Here is a 12,523-nt window from a genome sequence, read left to right as displayed (position 1 = left end):
ATAACCGGCGGTGCGCCGTCCGTCTAGAAAGTTCCGAATTTTCACCGCGACTTCCGCCGCCAGATGTCGCCTTCCATATATGGTCAGCATGTCCATATACAGCAGACTATGTCCAGAAAATTCCAATAATCAAACAAAACTCAAAACACACATCGCCGAACGAGCAAAGAGAAGCCGTGTTTTGAGATGAAAACGGTTACGCTGTAGTATATGGCTGTTAGCACAGACTTGTAGTATAATATAGAGTCATTCACGAGTATTTGTTTCATTTTATCACAAGATGGCAAGCGAGAATTTTTATGATATTTTAAACGTACGAAAGGACGCAAGTCCTGATGAAATAAAGAAGGCCTACTATAATTTGGCGAAGCAGTATCATCCTGATAAAAACCGGGCACCAGATGCAGCTGAGCAGTTCAAAAGGATAAGCCTAGCTCATGAGGTATTGAGCAATCCGTCAAAACGGCTAAGATACGACAACGCTAAAAAGAGGGGCCCTGACTTCGACTGTAACGATGACACTTGGTCATCCGCACCAAATTATGAGACTGCGAAGGAATGGTTTGAACATTACTTTCCTAATTTTAGTGCCGGTAAGTGTCGCTTTCTGAACCTATGTTTATGTGCTTTTCTATACTATTTAATGTAGTGTACTCCTAGATTAGTAAAAGTTAAGGTTTGATGCGGGAATATGACAGACGTCTGCACACTCTTCCGTGTATGACATTATTTATTGTATGATGTTTTGTCATTACCACATCAGTCCTTAACATTTTTTTAAAATTGCTAGGAAATACGAAACATTAGTTTACCAGTTTGAAACACATTTAAACTATTTCCTTGAAATGATACACTTGCTACATTTTAAAGGATTCTCGGCTGCTGCCTCATTGGTTTATTGATAAATGTACAAAATTGTTCTCAAACCTCATTTTGTTACATAAAAACACGTGGTTTTAGCCGAACTCTTTAGTCTTTACAAATATAAACTGATTTTTGTGTTGTGGTTGTTCAAAAGGCTTGTTTCAGTTTATGGTACTCAGCAAAAGTAAAATGCTTGTGAAGGGAATTTCTTTTCTCCAGCATTTCCTTAGCTGTCAGTAGTCGGCTGTGAGTGCCTCGTAACAAAATCTGTCAGCGATACATTACACTGCTCTGAAAAGAAATGCTCCAATATTGTGGAACAAGCACACAGCATCATGATGTTTTTGCCATAGCAATATTTCGATGCTCCTTTTGCCTATTAAATGATACTTTCGTGGGCATTAAAGTGTTGAGTGTTAAAGTTTGTCTGTTTTTGACAGAGGTCAACCGGTTATCAAAATTCTTTTTTTAAACTTCTGGTAAAACATTTTAGATTCAAAATGTGTTTTTGAGCAGATTCCAGCCAGTTGTTTTCGAAGCTGATTCATTTTAGTATCCCAGTGATGTTTTAGATTGACTAACTATAATTAGCTGATTATTAATTTAACTTCCCAGCATGTTCAAACAGTGTATGAAGGGGGTACTTCATTCCAGAATGAGCCATAATGTTTATCAATTTGTTTTGCCTACTATTTTGTTTGGCCAAGCAATATTGTGGAAAACATGAAAATTTATAATAGTGTGATGCTTTGAAATGAATGATGTAATAATGTGTATGGTAATCAAGAGAATTTTTTGTGTTGGAAAGTTCCTCAATTTTCAATAGAGACAAAACATGAACATTTGTGTATTTGAGTCTATGTAGGATACTTCGAAGTCAATTCACATACAGAATTTGAATCATATAGCCTCATTTTACCTTACATAATTCAAGGCAACACATATAATGTGCAATGTTTTTAAAGTAAAACTGCCTAATATTCCCTATCCCAAGACTTGAGTATCAACTTCCTGAGAGCTATAATCCCAAATCCTTTATTTTTTCGACAATCCTATAGATCTTTTGTTTAAATTATGTCTGGGTTAAAAAATTTGATGTGCAATTCAGTGACTTTAAGTATTTGCAGTGTTTTCGTCTTTTGTGTGTGTTTTGTCATATGAAGAATCTTCTAGAAACGGTCGGAAGCAAGCTCTGTAAAATGAGGTCATGCCTGACCGTACACACCTGTTGTAATCATAAACAGATCTTTCTCATCAGGATCTAGAATAGTACATTATCAGCATCACAAAGAACAGGAAGATATTACTAAGGAACATTACACATTTCTGTCTATGACAACTATTTTTGTGTGTTATGATCCGGCAGGATTTACAATGGACAAGGGCTTACAGGACTTGTTCTTCCATGTACAAAATGACACGTTAATGCGTCAAATATTGACACAAGAAAATGCAATGTTTACGAACAATCTTGTTTAAAAATTTGTACAGCATTGTTCATTGTGATTCAAAGTTATTCTAGAAAAATCTCTTTGCTTCTGACTCGTTCTATATGTAGAAACGTATTTATCGCCGGCGTAGATGATATTAAATGTGTTTTTTTTCTCCCGTCTTACAGAGGATCCTTTTGATACACACGAAAGCTTCAGAACGAATATGAAAAGCAGTGAAACGAAGAATTTCAGCATGCACGAGCAGAGCAAAGAGCAGAACAGTACACGGAATAGTGAGTTTACAAGAGACAATTTTTTTGCAAGAAAAAGAAAACCAGACTTTAATTGGGGGGTGTTTGATTCTGACAATGGACCATCTTCCGCCTCGAATAAACGAGGAAGACAGGAACCTTGTTCAAATTCGGCAGCGGCGAACAACTGCGGTTCTCCCTTCTCTGCCAAAAGATCCTACGATTGAAAGACATATCGAGGTCTCTCTTGAAGAGATCGCATCAGGATGTATAAAGAAGTTAAAAATCCGACGAAAAATAAACGATGAACGCGGACGATTCACGGAGGAAGAGAGACTTGTAGAAATTAACATTAAGCCAGGGTGGAAAGCTGGAACAAAAGTAACCTATCCTGAACACGGTGATAAATTCCCAGGACGGCAGCCAGCTGATATAACTTTCATCTTAAAAGACAAGCCTCACGCATTGTACAGCAGAGACAGCGATAATAATATTAAACATACGGCAAATGTCTCACTAAAACAGGCTTTACTCGGCGTATCGTATTGTATTCAAGGTTTAAACGGACGAAGACACGATGTTAATATTCGGGACATTGTTCATCCAGGGTACGTGAAGCGCTACCCTGGCGAAGGTTTACCATTGCCAAAAACTCCTTCGAAACGCGGTGATCTAATCGTGACTTTCAACATTGAGTTTCCAACTTCACTGACGTACAATCAAAGACGGATGCTCTCAGATTGCTTACCGAATTAAAATGCTTTGTAAATATTGAGTTGGGCATAGAAAATTATTTATTTATACAAGAAAACAAAAAATCATACAACAAAAATGTCAAAAATGAACATCTGTGTTGTTGTGTGTACTTCGAAAACGTATGACATGCGGTACAACTTCCTTTATCGAAGAATGGGGTGATTGCAAATTTGATTAACACGACAAAAATGAAAACCATGAGACTTAGCCAGATTGCATCGCATTTATAAGGCGTTTTGAGGGGAACGGATGATAGCAAATAAATGCAATATTTCGTAATTCAGCGCATCAGAGCAACGCTAATGGTTGATTAAGAGCGAATTTGTTTTAGCGGAAGACTCATCAGTTTCTAGCAGCTTCTTGCAATCAATTCTGGGCGATAGAAATTTGCTTGTTAGGCAATTGATTGCATAACAGGCGGGACTGCGGGAGACGGTATGAACATGGCATGGCTCTAGCTTAATCAATTTTACTCTGCCGACGCATCTTAATCTATTATTCTCTGGTAAACAATTCAAGATATATATGCGGATTTAATATATATGACGTCAAGTAAAGATGTGTTTAAACCAGATTGTGGGGTTTGTTTTGAGCTGTTTATTTGCGCGTTTCTAACTGCTGTATTATTAATAACACTGAGCTGAATCCATTTTCACTAAGGATTATAAATATTGCGTTTTTACAACTAATCACTATGACGTTGAATAAGACGCTTGAAAAGAAACTAATGTGTAAAAAAAAATCCTGACGTGTTATCAGTAATATTCATGAAGATGTACATCTCGTTGCTTGATGAAAATAGCAGGAAAATTTCGATCAAATGCAGTTGTTTTTCATTTGATTAAGAAATTTTGATAAGATTTTACTCCAAATAGAACCAAGTGGGCAAGTTATTGAACGCCATTTGAGAAAACGTCCAATCAATTGCGCTAACTCTGTTTAGATCAACCAATCACGTCTGCTTTCGTAGACCATGAACCAATCAAATGCCTGTAACTCTTTTCAGATTACCCATCTCTACGTAACAGTGATCAGGTGGAAAGTCATAAACTGAACCTCGAAAATGATTTCAACGAACAGATTCTAGTTCCTTCAATATTGGCATTGCATGGCGTTAGGACTGGTTTATTGAATACGCTTCAAGTATGAAATAGGTATGTAATTGGTAATTCTTGCCTACACTAACTGCTGTGGTGAGCGGTGTGGTTAGATCAGTGCATAGCCTGCAAGTGATTCTCGGGGTTTGGTATTCTAAAATTGTCTGGTATTGAAAAATCCGGCGTCATTATGTCAATCCAACAGCATTCTTTCAAAACACACGACGGATACACATTCGCGGCGTCTCTCGAGAACCATCCGATTGACGTCATAGCCTCGTGCAACGTCATCAGTTATCTGCATGACAAGTACTGCGAGGTGGCAGATCGTCTAAAAATAAGGAGCTGCCCAGTTGCACAGCAAAAACAGCCTTTATTTACGACCTGTGTTATCGCCCAGCCTAAAACCTAAGTACCACGTAGAGCCCTATACTGTAGCAGGCCAGGATATAACTGCGAGAGCGTGCGGAAATAGATTTTCGAAGTGAAAGACACAACATATGTTTACCCTGTGGCAGATGGAATCGAAATTGTAGAGGTTTAGCTGGTATAATCGAATAATAAGTAACATCAGGCAAGATTTTCATGTCGACGTTTTTCACATGACCCCTTAATATCTAAGGGAACTTTAATTAAATGTCACATTATAGTCCTTTGGTTAAGTGCACCTTCTTAACACTTGATGGCTCTGTACGTCATATGGTGTTTTAACTGTTGTTATATATGTGTGAAAGAGAGGTGCTTGTGGTTAGACGTGATCTAGCCTTCTCCGCAGGCAACTTTAGTTTTATAGCCTGTTATCCCAAACGGCAAACTTTTGAGAAATGCGGCGTACTTTTGTATTCGCCAGCGGTGAAATTCGTAATATTTTGGCCGAGTGTAATTAAATACATGTTTTGGCCGAGTGTAACTGCTGTATAAGGGACAGGGAGAGAAGGCGGGAAGAGGCGCGGGGCGAAAGAGAAAGAGAAAGAGAGGGGAGTTTACTCCTTCGTTTTCTCCTCCCCTCGTATTTTATCAAAACATATATTCATTATTCAATTACACTCGGCCAAAATATTCATAAATTTCACCGTTTGCTAATACAAAAGTATACGCTGCATTTCTCAAAAGTTTGCCGTTTGGGATAACAGAGGTTGGCCTACTGATATTGATAATCCTCCAGGCTATAAAACTAAAGTGGCATGCGGAGGAGGCTACGTGGTGTGGTGTTTTACAATTGCTAATTTTAAGAATTTTTTATCACTGCACATATCATCACAAGGGGCATGTCCCGGGCATAATAAAAATGGTCCTAACTAGAAATTGGTAATTTAAAGATGGGGGAATTGTAGGGATTCTGCAGAATATATCCGCTATGATAGAAGTCCGATAAAGCCGTTATGATAGAAGTCTTTTAATAACTCTGCAATGAAAGATCTTCCATTTAATTTTAGGTACGTGAGACTAAAAAAATATGCACTTGTTGCACAATGTATTAACCCTTCGTCAATATTATTTATATCCCAATATAACAGAAATCCTCACATACAATAAGGTCATGTATTATAATTATACCATCTATCAACATATGCTTCTCTACTGTAAGATAAATATTTTTAATGGTTAAGTCACAATTGCAAAGAAACTTGCATAGTTCAAATGTAGACGACAGCATTTTAATTTATGCCGTTACTGATGTTAAACATACGAGATTTTAGCGATTATATTTCTAATCTTTCATATTAATATTTTAAAAGCGCGCTGGATCGATCATCGCCCCCATGCCCGCCCCAATAGTGAATAGTCGGACCGGAATCGACACAATTTGTAATATGATCGGTTTTAATACTTCCTCTGGAATAACCGATACGTCTTGAATAGTCTCTCACAAATATTAAAACGTCGCTAGAAATTCTGGCAAATAAACATCAAAGATGCATTCTTGAAGACATGCGTCTACGCCTTAGACTGTTTGTTCCCGTTGCTCTCGTTCTGGTTGGGTTTATCTTTGTTTTTTACGGTTTAAACTTAGACAATGGCAGCACGACCAACTACAATGGCAACATACATGTGGGAAAAGTATATTTCACGCGAAATGAACGCGCCGTCAATACCTCAATCATTTCAGGTTTGCTATATTATCGCCTGTATGACTTCTCTGATGCTCAACCACCATCATTTGACAATAATTGTCCTCTGTTATTTTTCTTATTGTTCTGACGTGTTAGTATTGTATTGCAAGGTTTTGTATAGAGTGCGCAATGCGAATTATGCTAATTAGCCACTCCAGAAGTGACGTTTCTGATAAGTCAAAATTGCTGGCATAGATTCTTGTAAACATCACTAATTCTTCCAAATTTTTTTCAGGATTTGCAGCAAACCATCCTCAGATAATTGAGGTAAACGCCGTCAATTTAATTACAAGCTAACTAAACGCAGCAGGACTGTCATATATACTTTCTATTCCTAGCGCATTGTTTACAACCGTGTCCCAAAATGCGGCAGTCGTTCTACATTATCTTTGTTCAAAATCCTCGCTGTTAAAAACAAATACCGGGTCATTGAACCTGCCTTGAACTATCCTTATCAACTGGAACGCAATGATCAGGTATAACCATAATAACTTAACAGTCGTTTTCGGTTCCGCTGCAATTTCTATGCAACTTTACGTACAACAATGAAGTGTTTCAGAGAACATCAGGCGGTTGTTTTGTGTGCAGATATGCGAAATACTAGTTGTTTATACCATGAAACGTTAGGTATTTTGCGACTGATACGAAATGACGATTTGTTTCATGCTTTTGCAAGCCCATTTCACTCAGATATTCCATGTTCTCTTTCTTGCCTTTGAAACGCGAGAAGATATCTTGAAGATATTTTGTTGTTTTGTCAGCAGACATAAACAATGCAATCTTTCCAGAAATTATTTCAAGAATGATGTCAAAGTCCAAAGCATTATCTTATGTGCTTGATTGATAGATGAATTTATTGATGCTATCATTACAAGCCTTTGTTGATATATCTCAAATAAAAGGTTTAAATTGTTTTTTATATACATTAGTATTACCTAAAAACCATCCGCGTTTCTTATTTATAGATAAGAATAAGCAATCTTATGTCTGCCCTTAGAACACCGTTTCTCTATCATAGACATATGCATTACATAGATTTTGAAACGTAAGTAATCTCAAAATTGATGCCTATCGCCTTTTGATCAATAAGAGATGATCCTTACTGGACCTCTAGGAAGAACAGTTTAGAACTAATAGAGATATATCTAATATAAATAAAGTTGTTTAGTTTAGGATTCCTCTTGTAGTAACACTGGATCAATAAGAGATGATCCTTACTGGACCTCTGGGAAGAACAGTTTAGAACTGATAAAGTTTTGTTTAGATCTCTACTTGATCAATAAAAGTTGGCTCTTGTTTATAGTGGAGTTGTGCACTCTTAAGCTGATGATTTTTTTTATTTTCAGTTTTTCAGGTCCTCAAGTTGCGTATATTAATCTCATTAGAGATCCAGTCTCAAGAGCAGTATCTCATTTCTATTTTCGACGATATGGCGACAATTTACTTAATAAAACTCGCGTAAAAAGGTCCATTAGGAATCAGGACATGGTAAGATTGAAAAGAAAGGAAATATAAGTATAATAAACACTATATATAGTTCTTTAAATATGGAACATCTTGGATGCATCTGTTGCAGACATATGACGAGTGCGTGTTGAAACAGGAGACAGAATGCGTTGGAAACTGGGGAATATTTTTTATTGTGCCATTCTTTTGCGGCCATTCAAAAGCATGTCGGTGAGTCTGAAGTATCAGTTTAAATTTAGCATAATTCGTCGATATTAATCAACAAAGGGTATTGATGATTTGATGTGTAAACACAGACACAGTCTCTTGCATGGTCGCGAATTTTCTGCAGTTTCCTCCCACGGGGACTTTTGACAAAGTGGGATGGGCCAGTCTGAAGTTACTCTTCTAATGCTTCCTGATCAGACATGAATCACGCCACATCAACCACATGTGCTTAAAATAACTAATAACTCGGTCAGCTTGGAATGCGTTCTCTCCTGCAAAAAAAAGGAAAATCCATCTTCGATTTCAACAGCATTCATTTTTCTGATTATCACTTCGCACCATTGACAAGCGTTGTGCGTATTTCCCTCGCGAATCGCTTTTTTTCATACCTCGCAATTTTTTTAAACTCTTGTATTCAGAACACCGACCGTTTGGGCACTGGAGCAAGCGAAAAAAAACGTTGAGAAGTACTTGGTCGTTGGAATACTAGAAGAATACGAAGATTTTATTAAGGTTTTAGAGAAATTGCTACCAAATTTTTTCAAAGGCGCTTACAGGGAATCCAAAACGCCAGGTAATGTTTGTGTTATACTAATCGTGGTGTAAATATGTTCAAAATGGTTGATCTTTTATCTAATCAAGTGCAACTATCATAGATCCTAACATTCCTCAGAAATCAGTGCTGTCTTTAACAAGGAAAAAACAAAAGCCTTCAGAAAAGGTTATCGCGATCTCAAGAGGAAATATGAAGTTAGAATATGACTTTTATGACTTTGTCAAAAAGCGATTCCATCAGTTGAAGCATTCTTTGGACATTCAGTAAATCTTGCGCTGAAGTGGTTTACCCACACTAAAAAAATTCAGGTTACATTTCTTTACTGCATGTTGCAGACGAATGAGATTGTGGCACTGCATGCCTTTGCACCGGAAAATATTGCTTCTTTTCGTCGGAAATCCATCGGAAGGGGCCAGAGTGTTGTTGAATGTCAATTACCTCGCTAATATCAACAACGCTGACCTTATTACATCGCTTTATTGGCTTTATAGCTATGACTATTTCTCTACTGATAGAAAAATCACAGCTATTTATGAAATGATAAAAAATAGTCCTATTTCTAATAAGCAACAATTTCGTGAACACGGAGCCACAGTAAATTTTTTACATTCTTAAATATTGTTTACATTTTTTCTGAATATTTAAAATACTACTTAGAAAGCAATATGAGCAGTCTCGTCTTGTTTCAACACCAGTGTTGAAAGGACAGTTTCACAGTAAATTCCCAGTTGGATAACTTCACTAAAACCTCATAGCGACAACGTGTTTCCCCGCTTCCATTTGTGCCTGCGTGAACTCTCGTCTGTTCTCTTTCGACTCTTTGGGACCAAGTGGAGGGTATGGAGCGTTCTTCTCTTGGGCCTGGTAACGATACGAAAATTAGGTCTTGACACGAAAGCTTTTATTGATATGAATTCGAAAATGCATAAAAAGTATATAAAAAGATTCTTACCTTCCGTCCAATTGCATAAATAGTTCGAATAACCTAAACAAAATGACATTAAAATAAAGGCAAAGGTCAGCACTTCGTAGTAAAATGATCTTCGTAGTAAATTTATTCTATATTCTCTCAGGCTGTTTCTAACAACAGGCAACAGCATACTGAATATTTAGGATAGGACAGTTGGAAATATAGTTAAAACTGAACCAGGCACCTGCTTCATATTTCTTCCTTCAAAAAGATCGACTGTGACAAACGTGTCTTCTTTGGCTAAACCATACTGTTCAACTGCATCTAAAAATGCTTTGATGTTCTCCATCTGGAAATGAAAGATTTCACTATCAATCTTTCAATGCCAAACTGCTCTCAAACAGCAAGGTATTTCTTACAAACTTGCCATAAACTGATCTTTATTATGTACCTGATTAAATGGTCCTGGTAGCTTGCTAACCTTCTTAACAGAGCCTGGTTGTAGAACATTTATAAAGCTGGTAAGACGAGAGAAAATGATATTCATTTGTTTGGCTATCTCCAGTAAACATGGTTTACATGACCGACATATAGTAATAATAGTATTAGTGTGGTTTGGTTCACAAAATATCAGAGTTCTCAATATCACATAGAGCGAACGAAATGATGGCAGTCTTGTTCAAATCATTAGGAGGTCTATACGGATAAAACGGATTGTAATGGACGACTTTTTGGTAAACAAAACATCCATGATTGACATATGGTATATTTTGGAGTGGTGTGGTATAGTATGGTATATGGTATGGTATGGTATATGGTATGGTATATGGTATGGTATGGTATATGGTGTGGTATATGGTATGGTATGGTACGGTACAGTACGGTACGGTATGTGATTGTATCATTGAAATTAACCACAATATCATCAGCCACATATCATGACATACTTGCACAGTGCAATACCATTTTTCAGTTCTTCTTGTAAACTTTCATTCCCAAGTTTAAAACCTCCCACGATTTCAATCCATTCACGTGCTTTCTGTTCCCACTCTGCATTTTCCTAGGAAATGATAGCAAACGATATTTTATTTTCACTTTCCACAAACTCGTACAGTTTTCTAAAATCACAGATATGTTAATTACCACAGCCATTATTGTTTCAAGATTGGTGGAAACTGTCCTTTCTTCTACAATATAAAATATACAAGAAAGTCGTGGAATAAACAATAAGCTAAAGGCTCGTATCACTTTGGCAGATGTTTCTGGGCATTTATAATTTATATATTGGCATAACCGCGATATATTACGTAAACGAATGCTGTCAAATTTATCGGGTTTTTTGTCCGCAGAATATGAATTGCTCGCGTTCCTATTTTGAAATAGGTCAAATGCTTTTAAGGTGTGATGTTAATGTCTGAGTAGGCCATTAGTGCGAATGAGAAAAAAGGATTGTTTTTGCTATTATGTAAATTAGTGATCACTTAGTAGCACATCGACACAGTTCATCCTCAGAGGCTCAGATTCTAGTACATCTCGACCGTTATACGTTCACATATTCAGTCATATACAACAGAGATCAGTGACAGTGACACATTGTCATAGACATAGTGGGTGTATTTAAATAACATACAAAATTTGTCCGTGCAAAGCAGTCAAAAGACATCGTCAGATAAGATAAATCTCGCTCGATAGACCACATTACAGTTTCTAATACTATATACAAGCTGATAAAAAACATGTTTTGAAATTGAACTAACACAGTATCAAAGATAACAATCTGTTTTACCAGAATTGAAGAAACAATCTTGCAGTAACCCACGTTCATGTTACCTTAAAATGATCTCTCTGTTTCTCGAGAATATTGGCTTCTTTAATAACGACAGGCCAAATATTTAGCGCCAGAAAGAACAACTATTTTCTAGTTCAAACAATACGACAGCAAACAGCTTGAGAGTATACAACATTAACATGCGTCGCTTGCCATATTTGGAAAGCTTCGAAAGTGGCAAAGTTCATTGGAATATCAAATGATAAATAAATCAATTCTACGCCGAATTCATTTGAAATTAAAAACGTTTTAAGATTGCACTTGATAACAGAAAACATTACGAATTCCGGATATGTAATTATCCTTCCACATGCTCTATTATTTTCGTGGCCATAGCCAAGTTCCGCCACTTTAAGGAAAGAGAAAGATTACTGTTCAGTATTTTTTTTGTTAGGCTCGTGCTGTGCACGAGGGAGTCGGAAATAAAGGTTCCAGCTTATATAGACGGAGCCATGATTAAAAAATATTGAGCATATGCGTTTCATATAAGGTAGTTTACCATCAGATCTTTCATGATTTACTTAATGAAGAACCCATCTAACCAAATTTTCAATCATGCTACGCTTTGCACTCAGTATAGAATGTGCTTGGTTGAGACCAAGTTTCGAAAATGGGTGCTCCCAATGCCAATAAAATGCGAGAAGTCTTTATTATATTCGTGCTAGAAACAATAGATTCTGTTACCAGGCTACCAGCTATACAAACTTCATGTTAAATTTTGACCATGTACAAATGAATTAAATGAGCTCATCTCTCTGGAAATGACGGATTAATTTCTCACATGCCATTAGCCATGCATCAGGTTCTTTGAGCAAGGACAATATCAGGAGATCAAATAACAATTGACTTCAAATATTGATGGGTCATAAAAAATATAAGTATTAAATTACTATTTGGAATTCACGATCAAACTTATCAGTTATGAGGTTTTACCATGAGTGAGCTACCTTCAATTCAGACGCTGAATTCTCATAAACCTACGAGGAGCATCTCTTTTGAACTGAAAGGCAAAGGGAACTATGCTAAAAGATCACTTTTGG

At 36.8% G+C, this 12,523-nt stretch overlaps 3 protein-coding genes across 3 annotated transcripts; 2 read left to right on the top strand and 1 right to left on the bottom strand.

The window, feature by feature from the left end:
• Nucleotides 1–117: 117 nt before the first annotated feature.
• Nucleotides 118–2,871, top strand: LOC114538531 (dnaJ homolog subfamily B member 9-like). Its single transcript, XM_028559702.1, has 2 exons — nucleotides 118–593; nucleotides 2,483–2,871. The coding sequence occupies exons 1-2, from the start codon at nucleotides 281–283 to the stop codon at nucleotides 2,773–2,775; spliced, it is 606 nt and encodes a 201-aa protein (XP_028415503.1). The 5' UTR covers nucleotides 118–280; the 3' UTR covers nucleotides 2,776–2,871.
• Nucleotides 2,872–6,245: 3,374 nt separating this feature from the next.
• LOC114538500 (uronyl 2-sulfotransferase-like) lies at nucleotides 6,246–9,344 on the top strand. Its single transcript, XM_028559681.1, has 8 exons — nucleotides 6,246–6,511; nucleotides 6,751–6,782; nucleotides 6,854–6,991; nucleotides 7,481–7,560; nucleotides 7,862–8,003; nucleotides 8,092–8,192; nucleotides 8,609–8,763; nucleotides 8,846–9,344. The coding sequence occupies exons 1-8, from the start codon at nucleotides 6,334–6,336 to the stop codon at nucleotides 9,010–9,012; spliced, it is 993 nt and encodes a 330-aa protein (XP_028415482.1). The 5' UTR covers nucleotides 6,246–6,333; the 3' UTR covers nucleotides 9,013–9,344.
• Nucleotides 9,345–9,435: 91 nt separating this feature from the next.
• Nucleotides 9,436–12,318, bottom strand: LOC114538556 (myophilin-like). The gene is made up of 7 exons (XM_028559705.1): nucleotides 11,486–12,318; nucleotides 10,799–10,842; nucleotides 10,603–10,715; nucleotides 10,107–10,173; nucleotides 9,900–10,004; nucleotides 9,698–9,730; nucleotides 9,436–9,606 (listed from the first exon to the last, which is right to left on the bottom strand). The coding sequence occupies exons 2-7, from the start codon at nucleotides 10,805–10,807 to the stop codon at nucleotides 9,487–9,489; spliced, it is 447 nt and encodes a 148-aa protein (XP_028415506.1). The 5' UTR covers nucleotides 10,808–10,842; nucleotides 11,486–12,318; the 3' UTR covers nucleotides 9,436–9,486.
• Between the last annotated feature and the right edge of the window lie 205 nt (nucleotides 12,319–12,523).

This window comes from Dendronephthya gigantea, unplaced genomic scaffold (assembly GCF_004324835.1).
Source record: "Dendronephthya gigantea isolate DGI-Jeju-01 unplaced genomic scaffold, DenGig_1.0 000002F, whole genome shotgun sequence".
In the NCBI taxonomy this organism is placed as follows: Eukaryota; Metazoa; Cnidaria; class Anthozoa; order Malacalcyonacea; family Nephtheidae; genus Dendronephthya; species Dendronephthya gigantea.
This window is presented reverse-complemented; position numbering and strand designations above follow the sequence as displayed.